This window comes from Labrus bergylta, chromosome 18 (assembly GCF_963930695.1).
Source record: "Labrus bergylta chromosome 18, fLabBer1.1, whole genome shotgun sequence".
NCBI classification, from domain to species: Eukaryota; Metazoa; Chordata; class Actinopteri; order Labriformes; family Labridae; genus Labrus; species Labrus bergylta.
In genome coordinates this window covers 6,164,515-6,182,957 of record NC_089212.1, presented here as the reverse complement: position 1 = coordinate 6,182,957, position 18,443 = coordinate 6,164,515, and the positions used below count along the sequence as shown (strand labels likewise).

General features: G+C 42.3%; 1 protein-coding gene across 5 annotated transcripts in view; it reads right to left on the bottom strand.

The window, feature by feature from the left end:
* Window positions 1-18,443, bottom strand: part of nrxn3a (neurexin 3a) — a 145,992-nt gene that overhangs the window by 44,735 nt on the left and 82,814 nt on the right. For 4 of the 5 annotated variants that reach the window (XR_010669084.1, XR_010669085.1, XM_020641257.2 and 1 more), the window contains exons 8-12: window positions 14,891-15,184; window positions 13,879-14,026; window positions 13,221-13,604; window positions 2,250-2,453; window positions 310-336 (exon numbers count right to left, since the gene is read on the bottom strand). Coding sequence is in view for 3 of the 5 variants with exons in the window: in XM_020641257.2 (XP_020496913.2) it covers window positions 310-336; window positions 2,250-2,453; window positions 13,221-13,604; window positions 13,879-14,026; window positions 14,891-15,184 (1,057 nt within the window). In the remaining 2 variants the exon portion in view is untranslated. The remainder of the gene's footprint in view (window positions 1-309; window positions 337-2,249; window positions 2,454-13,220; window positions 13,605-13,878; window positions 14,027-14,890; window positions 15,185-18,443) is intronic. The other variant, XM_065966140.1, reaches the window with a different exon arrangement.

The following is an 18,443-nucleotide window of genomic DNA, read 5'->3' as shown; positions in this document are numbered from 1 at the left end:
GCTAAGCTAATGTTAGCTGATAATTTAATTTTCTATTTCGGGATGCAGGTCGATAAGCAAAAAGTTAAGACGAAGTGGTTTTTCTCCAAATAACTACAAAAAATCTGTACTTGTTCCTTTTGACTGTGGCTATTCTTGTTGTTTCCTGTTGCATTGTGGGTAACCAAAGAAACTTATCCTTTACATCATAGACCTAAAGGAGAAGGTGGATGCCGCTGCAGGACTCATATTCTTTTAAAAAACACATTTTCCTTTTCAAACAAACAACATCAACAGAGAAAGCAAAATGAAACTTGAGTGTTAACTTACTGGAGTTACAGTTTATCCTGATACAGTCTAGATGGGGAAGAATAAATGACAGATGAAATTGCATCCTTCAAGGTTACTGCTGCAGACATCCAAAAACAAAAAGTCCACCCTTCCGGGGACGCACACATGCAGGGAGGCAGCCATTTTATTATTCAGTATTTCTGGTTAACTCTTAACACATTAACATAAAAGAAATGATTGATTTTTGAAGTTGACCAATTAATTAATATAAGAATGGATGGATTTATTGGTCATAGAAATGTGCGGCTTTTCTAGAGTTTGTGCTCTCTTATTCTCCATAGTTTCATAGTTTGAAAACTTGTTTTAACAGATTATTTACAGTAAAATGGCCACTTGTGGTACCAGCTACATGAGTACCAACCCAACACCGACAGTCTTTCAGTTTAAATATTCAGATTAGAAACGTCAAAGTCTCTGGCTCCAAAGCCTCCACACCAACAAGGCGGTGGCAGACGTCCATTTTAGAGCCACGGATCTTTGAAAAGTCAGAAAATTCAGACTGATATCATTTGAGTTGTCATTCAAATAACAAAATTAATTGAATTTGGGAGATAGACAAAGTCAATCTCATGATGCACCTGACCCACTGAGGCCAGCTGTAAGCAGTGAGGGTTGGTTTTACTATGTGACTGGTGGTTTCATGTGTCGTCAACCGCAACAGAAAAGTGGGAGCAAACAGCCGCGATCCAATCAGCACCAGCACCATGCAGAGGCACAGGAACCCCAACCAACAGATTTGGAGAGCTACATTACAGTATCCCTATGTGTGCCACTAAGTTAGATCAGAGGATAGGTCTGTTAAAATTGACACTTTTTTAGAAATGGTCTGCAGGAAATTAGGCTAAGAAATCACATTAGCGAGGACCAATTAGAGCTGGGAACATTTTAGCTGAAATCTTTGGTATAACTTTGAAGAATTAACGATATCAGTAAGAGATCAATCAAAACGGGGCTTGGCAAACCAGCTAAGGCTAAGCTTCCGTATTACTCTACTAGACATACTGAAAACGGAGGGTGTCAATTGAAAGGTACGACTGAATTTAGTGACAATCTTTATCGATTACAACTGGGAGCATTTGGGGGGTATTTGGGGTCACAGCCAGCTGCAGGTTTTGCTGGGCTCTGTTCTCGGGCTGTTCGCCTGACGGGCCGCAGGCTTAAGGCCTTTGAAGGGGTGAATACCATCTTTTGACAGCATGATGGGAAATGGAGTTTGACAGGTTTAACAAAAGCAAAACACTGAAGAAAAAAAAAGAGGCATAGACTTCCATTAACAGAAATGACAGCGTCATCAGCAAAGAAAAGAATCACTGATAAGAAACAGGAAGGTGACAGAGAAAATTCCTTGATGTCAGACGGACAAATAAGTGGCAAGAAAAGTTCTTCTAATGTCCTGTTAAATGATGGACTGGAGATCAGTTGGCATACTTAGTGAAGGTAGAAAGTCACAGCACACTTTGTTTTTTTAATAAAATTTAAAGGAGGAGACTTAAAGGCACGAATCAGTACATCAGCGAGTACGTCCAACCTGTGCTGTGACTGTCTTAAATGTTCTGTAAACAAGAATATGGACATGACTATGGGTTGTCTGTTTTCAAAGATGGGCCAAACATGTTAGCCATTAAATAAAACAAGTTATGACTGTATAGCCTTAAATATCAGAACGTAGATGTTGTATTCAGTGTGTGGTTTATCTGTGTGCTCAATCTGCACACTCATGCAAAAAGATCAGATCTGTTTTATGTAAAGTTTGTAGACTTTCAGAGGATCAAAGTGATGATTAATGAAAAGCACAAAAAGATAGACAGAGGGTGACAGGAGACGAGAGGTCACCGCTTAACGGTAAACTGTCTCATGGCGAGGGGTGGAGGGGTGGAGGGGTGGAGGCAGATGGGTGGGGTTGTGGGGTTATACGATACCTAAGTTGACCGTGAGTTTGACGCGACTCCCATCCAACTCCAGCCGGAGCGTGTCGGCTGAGTCTCGGGAGGTAGTGGCCATGAGGAGGCCGTAGGCTCGCTGGGAGCGGAATCGCAGGGAGACGTCCTCCGCCTCCGTGTGCATGATGTTGGGCATCACCACCTTCATGTACATGCTGCCGTCGTAGGAGAGGATGGAGGCTTCTGTATCAGAGAGAACAAAAAGAGATGTTAGCGGTAGTTCAAGTGAGGTTAGAGTCCAATATCATCAGTTGGAAGCTTTGTGAACATTTTGAGTTATTCATGCTAGTGGCTCTCGCAGTCACAGCAGGTTGATCACCACTTTGATCCAGACCATGGCTGAATCAACCTGCTTCAGAGATTCAAGGCAAATGTTGGATTTTTGTACCCTTATACACCCACAACTCTCACTGCATAGATTATAGTCGTCCCTCTGAAGAATTGTGCAAAATAGTGAGATAGCAAAACCGCAACTGCGATCATTTGGCTTCATCAAAACTCTTTGAGTGATGTCACTGAATATGTCCTTGTTCAACACAGTCGGTTTCAGAGCAGCTAGTGAATTAGGGAAGACTGAGCTTGAATCTGCATGACAGCGAGCTTTGACAGTGAACTGACAGATTACAGTGGTTCATTCTTAAATATGCCATCAAACCGGCTTCCAATCTCCAATGTTTTCATGCTCTGTCGAGGCGGTCTGACAATTTCAGCTGCACAAAGGGAACAGTCCTCTCAACATCAACTAAAAAAAAAAAAACACCTCTGATGACCTGGTTTCCACAGCCTCTCAATTCTTGCACTTCAGGGTCCCGCATTTGCTGCGTGGTTGGGAGTCAGAACGCTCTGATCCTCTTGTGTAGCCAACTGTGCAGAGTGCTCTGCATTTGGGTTAAAATGATTTAGGATGTAGACCAATAACAACACTGTTACAGTTATTATTCACTGTCCATCACTGCCTGAAAGAACTCTTTGCCGGCGTCAGAAGCATTTTCATTTTTCTAGTCTCCTCTGTACTGTATGTCATCCTGTCAGACAGAGTTATGTCAGGTGAGACCGGCCATCCTAAAGCTTGGCAACATTTAAAAAAATGACAACTGACAACTTGTGACTGTGATAAGGCACCAAGAAGAAGAAGTGTTGGAACAGGTGCATCATTTTGGCTGTGAGTGAACTGACCAGTGACCCACCACTGAAGTTGAAACAAGCCAACAGAAGAGAGTAAAAGTAGCAGAAAAAGTGAGGTACTATTACAAAGTCTGCTTCTCCGGCCAACAACAGCTAATCCCTGCCAAAACATGTAGTCGTACAGCGAACGCCTCATTTCTTTGGCTCCAGGAGTTTGCAGGATTAGCCATCCCACACGGCTCGTTTTAGTGCGTGTCCTCGTCTGACTGCAAAGTGTCCAAACACACACACACACACTTCTCTGTACTTTGCACTGGATGTTCCACCATGCTGTGTGAGTCTGCTGATTCTGCCCGTAGTGTGAAATAGAGCACAGTCAGAGACATGTGGATGTGTTGATAGTGGTGGGAGTGAGGAAATAACAGTGTGCTCTCGCGCGCGCACGCACGCACACACACAGTTTCTTTGCAGGAGAGAGTGTGCGTGCATTTGTGCATCTGTGGATGAAATTCACATCTCTCAAAAACTCTATCATCCAAAGATGACTGTGTGACACTGCAGAAAGCTCCAGAAAACATAAATCGGTACTTGGCTTGGGTTTTGTTTGTGAAATATATTTGTTGTGTCTGTTCACTACTTTTGCACAGTGAGTAATTATCCACACCTAAGTGTCACGTAAGGATTAGACTTCAAAGCTTTTATTGGCTATCAGTCATGCACTTCACTACATTAAAGAAAACAGACTCCTCCTCAGAAATATAAGCATGCAGATTATCTTTCTGTTATTATCTTGTCTGGTTTTTGTCTACTGATTAGTTGGGGATTTTTTGCCCAGTTTCAGTTTTTTGTTGTTAATCACCAATCACAATAATTGCTCAGTCAGGGACGGCTAGGCTAGCAGTGCTAAGCCCTACCTTTCTTACACAATTAAGATGAGAAATAAGTTACAGAAGATTATTTTACATTTTGACAGAAAATACAGTAGAGTTGCATCCGAACATAAATGAGTAAATGAGTGACAGGTATCATCGCAAGCATCTTTATTCTGCTGATTATTTGGGCTAAATTCATTCAGCCACAGGCCAACGACTTTTCACCACTGACAAGTGCTGCATCACAGACTGTAGAGATGCTCAGAAACTAACTTAGCATACTATATTTTAACTTAAAGATCCCATATTCTTTCCTTTTCACCTTTCATGTTGTCAGTCTGTGAGAAGCCTCGTCTGATTTGCAGCCAAAAAAACATTTTTTTCAATAATAGTTTCAGTAAAATCCCTAATTTAAGCCTCTGCCTGAAACGGTTAGTTTCCGCTGCTGTCTCTTTAAGGCCCCCCTCCCAACATGCCCACTTTCTTTTGATTGGCCAGCTCCCTGGAAGCTCTCGGGGACAGAACGCTGAAGGGCTGCCAGGGAAGGGCTGTTCTCCAGTGCTAGGAGGAGAGAGTCAATGTAAGATGTTTCAACTGCTTACATAAAGGCTTGAGGCACTCTTATTAAATTCTTTGGTTTCAAATGGGGGAAGTATTAGGCTTCATGATTAACTAGAACATGGTTGAGTGCTAACATTAGCATAAAGGCTAGGCTAGGTGAGGTCACTAAATATTTGTTTTACCTTATAACATAGCGCTATGCACCCTGTGGATCTTTCTTTCCTCTGTCTTGTCAGTTGCACATTAATCGACGAATGGTAAAATGATGATGATTTGTCAGATTATCTACAATTATGCAGAGTGTATACAGAGTAGAAACAGTCACTTTGACTGTATGTTATGAGCACTTTGAACTTCCCACCCTGATAATGCTAGAGGAAAAAGATTGCTGTGTAAATGTGAATTAGCTTACTTTTTATCTTCTCTTTAAGTTAAGGGGTTTTATACGCCTGTGACTTTCTCACCTCTCCTGACACTTCTCTTTCTTTCTTCCTTATTAACTGGATTTCACGCTGCTTTATGAGTGTGTAAATAAATATAATGAAAAAATGATCTTCAAAGCAAAGTGTGTGTGTTTGTTCAGTTTTGAGCGGTAGAGGCCACACTGTGTGACTCTCAACTTATAATTCTCAAGATTAAAGTCTCATTGAGATCAAAATCATCTTATTAGGTGTGATCAGACCAAGAGAGGAGCATAAACAAAACAAAAGAATCACATCAACATCAGGTCAAGTGTCTCACTCTATGAACGCTAATCAAGTTTGAGTGCATTACAAGAAAAAGGACAGAAATTCATTCTTGATTCTAGAAGAAGAACATGTACTTTATTAATCCCTCGAGGGGAAACACATGCACAAACAAGATGTCAGAGTGACGGGGCTGCTCACAGAGGACACTCCTGAGCTGGTGGAGGGATTTGGTGCCTTGCTCAAGGGCACCTCGGCAGTACTCAGGAAGTGAACTGGCACCTCTCCAGCTCCCAGACCAATTTCCAGATTTGTTCCGCACCTAGACTTGAACTGGTGACCCTCCGGTTCCCAAAGCCAGTCCCTACAGACTCAGCTACTGCCGCCCTTTCATTAAGCTTCCTTAACAGACTTTGCATAACCATACAGAATAATCAGCTGCTAGACCAGAAGACCAGATTATGGAATCAGAAGTTTTCTGGTTCCTATAACACTAGCAGCATCTCCCACTTTGGTTACAGCGGACATTGGCTGTACGCAGTCTAAATTGTAACCTAAAGAGGCAGAACTGATCTGCAGAAATGCAGTCGGCAACGCGCTGGCAGCCATCTAACGGCAATTTAGCTCTAAGTAACGTCTACAAACAGACATCTGCACGCAAGAGCAGCTAACAATTCATCAAGGTAATCCATGAAGTTGCATAAAAAGTGCCATGTGTAGTGGTGAGCACACACAGCTGGAGAGGCTCAGGTGTAATTGACTTGGAGGATCCATTGGAGGGGGGGTCTAGGTCGGTCTGGGCCCCACTTGAAATCTGATTGGCCACCCCTAAAATTACCAACCTAAATTAAATATTGGGCTGTGATGAAACAGGCTCCTTGAAGCTTTCTTTGCATTTCAGTGTGGTTTTCCGGGGACATTTTTTTTTAATTTAAAGAGTAAATTCATCAGAGCCTCTACTGTTATTAATCACAATTAGGCCAGATAATATACAGTCTGCAGACATACACAAATTAACACTAATAAGTATTATACAAAGAAGAGTGATGTTGACAAAGTCAGCTTTAAAACTAAACTGCTGGACCCACATATTTAAAGGTCTCACAGATTGTAGCCTCCAGATACACAAAAAACAATCATTCACACTCCTTCTCTCCATCCTGTAATCCTTCAGTTTATCGTCTTCATATTTCAACCCACTGCCGGCATGGAGTCTTTAAAGAGAGGCTCAATTTCATCTCAGTGTGCTAAAAGAAAACAGCTAAACTGCCTCTGCTGCTATTTCCAGACTTGACTTCTCAGAGGGGAAGGAGAGAGCAAATGTGTTTTGTCTGCTTTAAGCTCTTCTTTTCTTTAACAAAGCCTCACAAAATCTACCCTAATCTCCACATGTAGATTTTGTATTTATCTGGGTATTTTTTCCTTTCACAGTCCCGTCTCTGTTCGGCTTCATCTCGCACCCATCCTGAGCTAGAAAAAAAAAAAAAAAAAAGTGCTGGCTACTGTTTCCCTGCGCTCCTCTGGTATCACTCAGGGGTGATTATTTGTGCTGTCACACAAACTTAATATGATAAATGGACCAATAACATGCGGAGACATTACGTGTCCTCTAAACGCCCTTTGTTGCTGCATGGAAGGGGAAACTGCAGTTCCATCAAATGACCACTGGGGGGAGACACAGCACTGTCTGCTGTGACGCTCTGCAGAAGGTAGCGTTGGAAGCATGGAAATAAACACCTTGAAACCTGATGTACCTGAGGACTTGAAATGAGAGGTGAACTGAACACTCAAAACTATACTCTTAAAAATATTTTCCAGTTATTAAAGTACCAATATGTAAGATATCTACTGAATTAAATCCTAAAATGACCTTACTATATCATCAGTACAAAAGATAAGCGCAACTTTTTGCGCCCCCAGGTGTTACACGCCACCCCTCAATAGGTGGCAGCAGAGGGATATGTCCCATGAGCTGAGACATAAAGAGTGTCGCCGTCAATCCCGGTCAATCTGTGACGCCTGGTGAAGCTACCACTGCCGAACGCTAGCCTCTCTGTACATGACTTTATGAACCTTACGTTTCTATCAACCATGTGGAGACAAGATCAATATCGTTGTGTGATCTTTATTCACTGGTGCTTACACGCTGTTCATGCTCAACAGCACACGAAAAACTTGTGTGTGTGTGTTTGGTCACAGCGAGTGATGCCTAATTGACAAGGTGTCAGATTACAGCACGGTGAGAGATACACAATTTAAATTCTCATTACAGCTCCGGGCTGAGCTGTCAGATTAACTCTGACGTGTTGTATTTCCTGGGTGTAACTCCATGTGTGTGTGTGTGTGTGTGTGTGTGTGTGTGTGTATACGAGATGCTCTCTCAATAGAGTGTGTCCAAAGGATTCATACACTGAACTGACTGACCTTGGCATGTTGACACCCTGTTTTTAATCTGATTTGTTTCAGTTTTAACTTTCTTCATGCACACCTGTAGTCCCGCTCACTAGATTTGATTGGATCAACGCTATTTTTTTAACATTAAATAAATGTCCTTGTCCTAGAGTGTGCATAAAAGAGGATGACATGACAGCTCCCTAAATGTAAAGCTAAAACATTTGGAGCTCCCCCTGCAAGCCGATCCCTACAGGACAGAGTCTGGCTCCCAATGCGCAACACAGAGGTCTTTAGGCTTCACTTTTGTGCATCAGGAGGAGGCAGAGACATGTCATCCATCTTCATTGGTCCAATATTAGCCTAGTGGTTAGTGGGTGCGCCCCATGTACTGTTCAACTGTTTTTTTTTTAATGTGTTCTTATGTGCTGTCCTGTAAATGTTTGTTTGTATTGTGTTTTTTATGCTCTCTGTGCAAGGCAAATTCCCCGAGGGGCAATAAAGGTTTCATTCATTCATTCAAAGGCTACAGTCGGATCTGACCTGTGTCTCACATGTCGTTCCCCACTTTCTCTCTCCCCGATTTCTGACTTTATCCTCTGTCCTATCTCTAAAATAAAGGCCCAAAAAGCCCAAAAATAAATAATAATAAAAAAAGATAGGGCAGTGGACTGAGTAGAAAATCTGGAGGGAGAGGGGCACCGCAGGTCGGACTTAAACCATTACATTACATAAACATTTCTTACCACCTCTGTTGCTCGAGCTAACGTTGTGATCATTTCTAAGCGGACCCTCCTAGCCTCTATAATTCAATGAAAATTAGACCAACAGGTGAGTAAATTCATGCCAAGAGTCGAGCTGTGATATACCGTGTTCCTATAAGCCACAATATATTCTCCACTCCATTACCTAACACGTCATGTCTCCGAGCTGCAGCACTTTATTCTGCTGGACAAATTGGTTGAAGTCAGAGCCAAAGACAAATGGCCGATAACAGCATGCAGAACAGTAAACATCCACTCAGTAAACAGCAGCCGTGCCAAGATATAATGGCTGCTAGACACACACACACACACACACACACACACACACACATACAGTGAGAACTCAGATGATGTTTTTGGCCACACCTGACAGTGTCACTGCTCTTCTCCAATCCCAGAATCCGGTCTCTATTAGTCCAGTTTTTCACAATATCTCATTTTCCCTTTATTGACCTAAAGAGAAAATGTAGCATAAAGGAGCACACACATCTAAAAATAAAACGCTGAATAATAGTGTTAATGAATATGATATCACGCAGTCTTCTGGACTATCTTCAGCTCTTCATAATTATATTTCAATATTTCAATAAAATATCCCCCGCAGAATAATTCAAGGTGAAATGTACACCCTGTATCAGATTGACCCGTTGACGACCTACAACTTTTCTTTTCAGAAGTAAAAATTAGATTCAGCGGAAATTATCATCCGGCGGCTCACGGGATGAAGAAGAAAAAAAAAGAAAGACTGGTACGGAGAGATTAGATCAGGAAGCTGTTATTTGATATGCTAAAACGCAGCAGGAGCAATTTGGCCATGTGTTAATTAGTTCTCAACTCTGATCAGTCTTTAATAACACGAGCGTCCGGACACCAGGAAGGGAAAATGGTCAGAGGAATGTTGGCTGCAGACGTCTGTGTGTGTGTGTGTGTGTGTGTGTGTGTGTGTGCGTGTGTGTGTGTGTGTGCGTGTGTGTGTGTGTGTGTGTGTGTGTGTGTGTGTGTACAGTATTGTATTTGAAAGCTGTTTTGATTCCACAGACTGAAATCATTAAGCTGACTTTTAGTGGGGATGGGTCATGTTTTTCAAATATTCAAATAGTCATCAATTGATAAAAAAAAGAGTTCATGCGACTTTGAATGGTAAATGGACTTGAGCTTGTATATTTTGTTTCAAGTCCTCTGACTACTAAAATTCACACACTGATGGAAGAGGTTGCTATGTAAAGTGACCGTCAGAATAACTAATCCATTCATATGTCGCTGACAAAGAAGCAGTGGGAGCAAGTTGGGGTTAAATGTCTTACCCAAGAACACATCGGACATGTGGCTGCAGGAGCTGGGTATCGAACCCCCGACCTTCCAGTTCAGAGAGCACATATGGAAGTGGTTTTTATTCGAATATACAGCGTAAGTTACAAAACTTACACGTTACTTCTTATTCAAACCAAAACTATGATCTTAAAAAAGTCGAGAAGTGTTGGCGACTACGCCTCGTTTGAAAGTTAAAGCAAGAAGTTGTTTGCCGTATTTTGAAGCTTATAGGACTCGTGACCAAGACTGGATGTGTGTGTGAGCGTATGTGTGCAGGTGTGTGTGTGTGTGTGTGTGTGTGTGTGTGTGTGTGTGTGTGTGTGTGTGTGTGTGTGTGTGTGTGTGTGTGTCCTGTTGGATGCCTTGCTGGCAGTAGAAGATAATGGATTTGGACAACTCTCAAATAAGGACATGACTGGCTTTGGCTGTGGAGGAAAAGCTTACTGTTATCCCGTCCTCTCTCTGTTTTATCGTGTTCCTGTCCAGTAACTCACTTCTCCCTTACCTCTGGCTTTTATCTTTTTCTTTCTCTCTCTTTTAGTAGATGAGAAAACCCACCATGGTCAATGAGATAAGACACAAGAGAACTCGCTTTAAACGAAACCTGGACACTGACAGTGTTCAGGATGTGTCTTTCATTGCCCCTCTCTCTCTCAAACTTTGTGATTGACAAGTCTGGCAGATTTGAGTCTCTTTTTTTAAGCTCTTGCCACCTCATCCCTTATTAAGACCTGATCTTATCGGGCATCTTATCACCCCTGGAGAGAAGACTATTTTCACAACTTAATTATCTAATTTCCTAGAGATAACAGTTTTATGTCATTTGTGCACTTTGCGGTCAGAGAAAGGAAAGAAAGGGGGCAAAAAACTGCTCAGTCATCGGCCGACTCCAGAATAATGCCGTGAACAGAAACACTAGGGTTTAAGCAAAACCAGTTTCAAAATCAGATATCATGCTAGTAAAAATCAGATGATGTCGATACCTGTTTCCATACCACGGAAACAGAAACAGAAGTCTGAGGCATGAAAATCTGCAGAGATTTGACCTCGTCTGTCCTGTCACAGCTCATCGACCATCTTAACAGTAAAACAGTGAGTAGTGATCAAACATCAGATGGCCTCAGTAGTTCCAAATAAACATCTTCTGACCTGCTCCTTTCTTTAACACATGTCATGTGTTTGTAACTTGTTGCCCTTTCCTTTATTTGCAGAGTTTCATGCACTTGAACTTCATTTGCATGCTGAAGGAATCACAGACAAAATCTCACCCCCTTCGGTTTTATCTCCCTTTTCAAAGGTCTAATAAATCAATTACCCTGATTGCTGGATGGACTATTTTAGCATCTGCAAAACGTTGCTCTCCGACAACCAAATGTAATATTTAGTTCATCAATCGGGTATGTTGTCATCTCTGGTTATCACTTAATATTGAAAACCATAGTGTTAGAAAGAACTTATTATATCTACAGATATGTAACAGTAGGGCGTGTCCACAGAGTCTGCCGATATTCAATGTCATATTTGTACTTTAACCTTCATGTACAAACAGGTAACTGGTTCTGCAGACGGCCTCACATTACAGATAACATACGTTTCATGATGTGCTTTGGACGAGAGAGAGGGGATGGGTAATCAGTTCCATGTTCTCATTGACATAGACTGTGTTAGACAAGTTACTCAGGATGTATAAGAGGAAGATATACATTTTTGGCAGAGCAGCGCTCATTTTCAATACAAAACTACATTCTACCTTCTCCAGACACCCCCAGCTGAAAACAAATCCCTGAAATACAGTTCTATTACAACAAAGCCACCAATGAGCATTTCGGCTCTAGGGGGGGCAATCTTAGGAGAAAGAAGATGCGAGAAAGTCTGATGTGTAAAAGAGAAACGTGTACATCAGCACTTAACGGATTAGAAATGTTTCCCGGCACTCCCAGGATGTAGTGAAGACGAAGTCAGACCCCGTCAGCTCAGCAGGGAACATGCGAGCTGAAGTGTTTTTGATTGAGAGCTTGAAGGACGTTGCATTGCTGAGGCTAACATCTTTTTTATGCCCAAGTGGCACAATGCTAAACTAGGAGTTTGCTTCTTCGTAACAAATGTACAAACTGTTGGCTTTTCTTTGTCACTGCTGATTTCTGATCAGGTTGTTAAGTCCACAGCTCACTAAACCTCTACCTCACCTTGAAGACAATGCAGAACTTTGGACCTTGACTCAGACGGAGCGGAGATGCCATGCTGTAAAGAACAATTTAAACTAGGCCGCAACTGGCATCAACCATCTTTCTTCCCATATGACTCATAGCAAAGCCCGAATTCCACCACTGAACCTAAATGAAGCTGTGCCAGCGCCTTCGATTGCACACCAATTGCTCCCCATATCTGCCCAGTCTTAAGGTCCAATTAGCACAAATGTAACAGATGGTTCTGTTTGTTATATGTTATTTGTTATACTCACCATTTGGCATAATGTGTACCTTGAGACTAGCCGTCTCCGGCTAACTGTGTAGGTGTCTAAGTTTAATAAAGCTAAAGCCCTAGCTGGAGAAGTTACCACCAGTGCACCGTTTATTATTTTCTAACAAAATGTATCCAGTTAGGTGAACCCAGAAAGCTCAGGACTCTTACTCTATGCCAATGAAACTCACTCAAAAACACACCCATAAAGTTGTTCTGCTCTGAGCACGTTGCTCTTATCTTGCCTCTTATCTTTGTGCTGAAACTCATACATGGACAAGAAGTTCCGCGTTTTCATCAGTCTTTCCACTGGTGGCATGATATCTCAATATTTGGTGTTTCTTGTGCTCGTTCACTGTAACACCAACGTCTTGGACTGAGGACTGAGAAATTAACAATCATCTACGTTCTCCTGTTTCAGATCTACTGTAGCAATTCTCCTAAGCCTGCTTGGTGTCTTATTGAACACCAATGGAGGACTCACAACCCTCTTGTTTTTGTTAATGTCCCCCCTGGTGTCGTGAGTAAGAAAGACCAATGTTGCAAGTAATTCAAAGTTGTTATCCTCATGCATCGTTCAAGAAGCTATCAAATATTCAGCATCAAAAAATGCCTTAAAACCTGCACTGAAAGCAAACATAGAGCTTTTTCAACTTCATTGGTATAGAAATTGCAGATCGGCACAGTGCAAGAAGAAGTTGCCACTTTTTTGGTTTTCCTTGGACATAGCATCAGTATGGTCTGAGGTGTATTCATGAGAGGATTCAAAGACACACGTACCTCTCTCACAGGTGCGTGACCAGAAGCCAGTGCCGGTGCAGTCACATATGAAACGATTCCATCCTTCTTTGCAGACGCCTCGGTTCTTGCACGGGTAGCTCTCACACTGCTTGCCCGGCTGCTTGTTGCACGAGGGTTTGATGCCAGCGCCGTTTTGCGCCTCGGCGATCTGTCGGATGTCCTTGCTTCGACCGTCGATGAAAAGGTCACGGATACAGCCCACGTAGCCGTAGTTGAGCATGGCGGTCCAGAGCTCTGTGGGCAGGATGAGGTTGGTGCGGTCGGTGGGGAGTCCGCCCAGGTACATGTCGCCCTCCAGGTCCAGGATCTCACTCTCACCACTGGCTGTGAACGGGGTCCTTCTGCTGTTGACTGAGATCGTACCTGTGTTTGGGATGGATGGAGTACAGATCAGATACTACACCATCAGTGGTACAAGACCGCCATCATCATGAAGAAATCATCCAGTAAACATGATGATGTTGTTGATCTTTCAGCCTCATCAGACCGTAAGAAAGGTTTTGGTATTCTTTCATTTTTAAGTGTGATCCTGAATAGATCACCGAAACCTTACAACCACAAAAATATATTCTGCCATTGCCTACATTGGTACTTTTGATTGTTGTGATGACATTTTTTGCATCATGTCTAAAATTACCTGAACGTCCATCTCTCTGGATGTCCACATGGTACCAGGCTCCATCGTTGACCTTGGTCTGTGTGGCCTTCACCTTGATCGTCCCTGAGCCCATGTCCAACAGCAGGTACAAGCTGCCGTCGAGAAGCTCCACTGCAAAGAAATCCACCTGGACAAGGACAAAGAATACATCACCAGGGTTTAACATTTGTTGTAATGCAAGATGTTGCGCTTGGAAGGTTCATCTTCCAATTTTGTTCGCCCATCATAACTGCCACTCCTAACTCAGCAGAGACTGGAGAAAGCAATATTTCCATCTACTCAGACTGGCAGACCAACCACCTGGTCACACCTGTTGATGGATGCCGCTTGGGATTTCTCTTGAAAATCCAACACAACACCTAGTTCTGTCCTTCCAAATAATATTTCAAATACTGCAGACTCAAACATGTAAAGTTAAATAGACCAGGGAGAATCGCTTAAAAGATCCCAAGATTATTCTGAAAGGCTCACTGCTGACTGACAATAATGCATGAAAGAAACAATTTCTGACACACAATTTATTTTAATTTTTTTCTGACTTTAGACTTATTGTAACCCTTAAAATAAAAGACTTAATAAGTACACGTAATTTTAAGTGTAAAAATGATAAAATTTTACATTTTGAGTTATGATTCCCTCTCAAAATGTAAAATTTTATCATTGACTCATAACTCAGTGATTCAACTGCTCGCAACTCAAAGACAAATGAAACCCTCAACGATCTTGAATAAGTAAATATTCTACACCTGGGACCCAAGCCAAATAGAACTGGACTTCTTCATTCAACGTATTCTAAAGGCATTGGTGCCCATTAAGATGAATTCTGAAGGTCATAAAGTGGCATCAGTAGAAATTGTCAGTCTGTTTAATATCCAAATAAAAACTCCTTTAAGAAGTTCTAAAGTCATCCACAAGTTTTTGTTGGTCCTTCCAAATGCCAAGTACAGTTGCTATTGACTAAACATATTCTGAAATTTCGGATTCGACTGACCTTGGTGTTCTTCTGGCTGCGGGCGGCGTCTTTGCGCTCTTGAGGTTTTCCATGTGTGAAGAGGATGAGGCCGTTTGGCTCGGTGGTGCGGAAATCGAACGAGATGGATCCCATCCGCTTGGTGTTCCACTTGGGGAGGCTGATGTAGGCCTCGGGCGTCTCGAAGGAGATGGGGTCTAGGGTGGCCACGTTCTCACACTTGTAGGACACCTCGCCCTGGATTTTCATCTTTGGGTCAATGATTCGAGCCAGGCGGGACAACTCCAGACGGATGTCATTGTTCTTATACACCACCTGTGAGAAGACAACGAGAGCAGTAGGATTATTCATCTACTAAAGTATTGTTTAAGAGCTGCTTTATAAACTCGACCCAAACAACTCAATGACACGGTTTGATATAATCCAAGGCAGCCAAAGACCCTCATTTTGGGTTAAATAGGAACTTCTTGTCTTGTGTTTCTATCCATTAATAAGGTCTGAAGCCTGGTGCGAGGGAAGGAGCTGCATTCACAGAAACCCTTTTTACAGAAAATTCTTTAAAACATTTAGCAGCAGCGTGCCCTTTTAAATCGTCCTGAGATGCTATTTTAAACACGTCCTTCACATCTGGAGTATTACCCTGTCAGACGGGAGGGGGTGGAAGGTTTCAGGAGCCAAGACATGACGTGAAGAAGACGCTGTTAGTGTGACGCTGTGATGACAGTTTTTGCTTTATTATCAATGCAATGGGACATAAAGAATAAATGAAAGATGAAAAAATGGCAAGCAGAAAACATAATTGCGCATCGTCATCACACACTGGAAGATCGCAGCAGTCACTCAGTGGTCAGAAGATATAAACGTCATTAGCTCCTCCTACTCTCTCGTGGTACATTTCCTGCTTTGTTCACACATCGGCTCAGTCTAACCTCTGGTGGCTTGAAGGAGTTTGCATAAAGTCTGGGACAAAGATTCAAGACTTGGAAATTTCTAACTCTGCACAACACTCCTGAAGATTTCCAAAGGGCTAAGAGAAAGATATGGAGGTCATAGAAGACACACAAAGGAGGGACATTATTGTGAGACAGAAGCTGGAGCTGCAGAATCTCCACCAGCTGTTTCCTCGTCTGTTCTCTCTGCTGCTGTCAGGTGTGACGCTTACCTGTGTGTTACTGAGTTCATCAGCTTACTCTCGCTGAGGTTGGGTTGTAGCTGCTTGATATCGGTGTAATCCTGCACATGCTCTTTTTCCTAAACACATTTTTAATCTTTTAAAAGTCTGATTTAATGTTCTGCTCTTTCTTGACATCAGTATTAGACGGTGCCAGCTGAAGACTCTTTAAATGTGACATTAAGAACTGCGGTACAGTCGGGGGTAAACACAGCTGCAACGGCAGCTACATTTCATTAAAAGATTTTGTGAAAAAAAAAGAGCAGTGAACTGAAAGCGAGTTGATGTTATTTGTGTTAGCAAGAGTCCATGTATAGTAGAGACGTCATGAAAACCAGACAGACGGCTCAACAGGGACCGCCCACTTTTGGGCTCTGGTTCCAGAAGTACATTACCCCATTTCAAATCCTCAATCGACACTTCAGAAAATCCTTCTATCAATCAATATTTTTAATCCTTTAAACAAGCCAACCAGCAACCTGAATCCTCGTGACTATAAATAATTTAATTCAGCTCAAAAAAACGATTGGAAAACGGAGAAAGAGGCAAAAGTTATAAGGACCGTGAACATAATTACGCATCCCAAAATCCATTGCAATTCCAACGAGACCCAACAAATAAAAGTTTAGCGCTCTTCATTTTAAAACCTTGTTTCAACATGTATCTTTATCGTAGTGTTAATATTGTCATAAAGTGAACTTCAGTGGTAGCTGAAGTTAACAGGGAGGGTAAACATTTCCATGGAAGCAGCAGGCTCCACCAATCAGAGTCGTCACTGTGACAATTTAGGATGGGTAGCTGAGTTGCTTTGAAAAAGGAGGTAGTTATACACAAATCAGGTAGGTGCAGGGCAAAATCAGCAGACTGAGGAAGAAAAATACATGGTATATTCACAATTTTGGGGAAATCAACTCCACTAGAGGAATAAGACGATAGTCCTGCACACATGCTCAAATGCCACATCAAACTGTGCAGGACTATCATCTTCCTCTAGCTGAATTGCTTTCGCTAAAATTGTAAATACACCATGTATTTTTCTTTTTCTTCTACAAAGTTAATGTATGAACTTGTGTCTTCTACAGGAGCATACACCGTACCATCGATTCACCCTCAGGTAGCTTGTGATCAGTCAACCTTGAACTGTTATGACATTATAGCTAATAATCAAATCCGCTATGGAGAAAATGAATGGGATTTTTACTTCCTGAACCCCATTGTTGAGCTCTATAACTGTGTGGTTGTAATTTAGTCACAGAGGAGCCATCGTCTACGTGTTACCTGGTTAATGGTAAACTAGGAACGTAAATACGACAGAAATCACAACCAAAATTTAAAAACTGCTCAATTAAAAAGCATACAGTTAGTCCGTCTTTGAGGAAAAAAAGATTAAACCGAGCATGTGGTCTTTTGCATGTGTTTCTGAATTTGCTGCATGGTCTTCTTCCTGTAAATCATTTCAGCAGTTGCAGTTAGTTTGCTCCTTCTCGCTTGCTTGCCAACGTAGTTTCCATCCCTCGCCATAAAGCTGCTTTGTAACGCACACAGCCTCCTGCATGAGCGAGTGTCCTGCCAATGATGGAAAACAAATGAATGAAGAAGACTAAGTGGCCGATCTTTTATCACAGCAGCCCTAAATGCTATCAATAACAGCGGGAGGACGGAGTCACGGAGGGGGATGTGTGTGTAAATTGAAATCTGCTCAAGTGGAAAATTGAAGGCCTTTTTTTTCCTCTCCCCCCCCTCTAATTCTCCCGGCAGAAAAACAGCCTCTGTCTGGCTATATTTCGGGCACAAACGTACACAAAACAAACACACCCTCTCCTCCATTTCACTCGGTGTTGTATTAATGTCTGCGCTACCCCTCCTCGCCCAGGGGTTCTGTCTGAGAGCGCCGCGATGGCTGAGTGGGTAGATTGAGGGGCCTGGCTGAGATTATCGATAATCCAGCAGCAGATTTGACAGTAAATCAACTCATCCCTTAAGGTGCCCTGGGACTGGATGGAAGATTGTCTTTTCCTCTCCTCTCACTCTCTTTGTTGCCTCTTCATTTTCTTTTTTGTTACATCCATCCTCCTCCTCCTCCTCCTCCTCCTCTTCCTCCTCCTCCTGCTCCCTCCATCCATCTTTCCCCACCTCTCCTCCAGAAGCAGTCTCCTTCCTCCTGCTGTGACTGAGCAGAAATACCACGCGCCTCGTCTGCGACTCTCTCTCACAAGATGTAAGCCTACTGTACTCAAAATGTAAGTATTGTCAGACTTATCCACAGTGGAGTAATGGCAGAAGATTTGAACGTATCACCAGCGGTAAACTGAATTTGTAGCGAGGAAATAATAGATTTTGTATTCAAATTAGTTATGAGCTTCATAAATGCATTTCGCACAAAGGTCTTTGGTCAGTCCCATA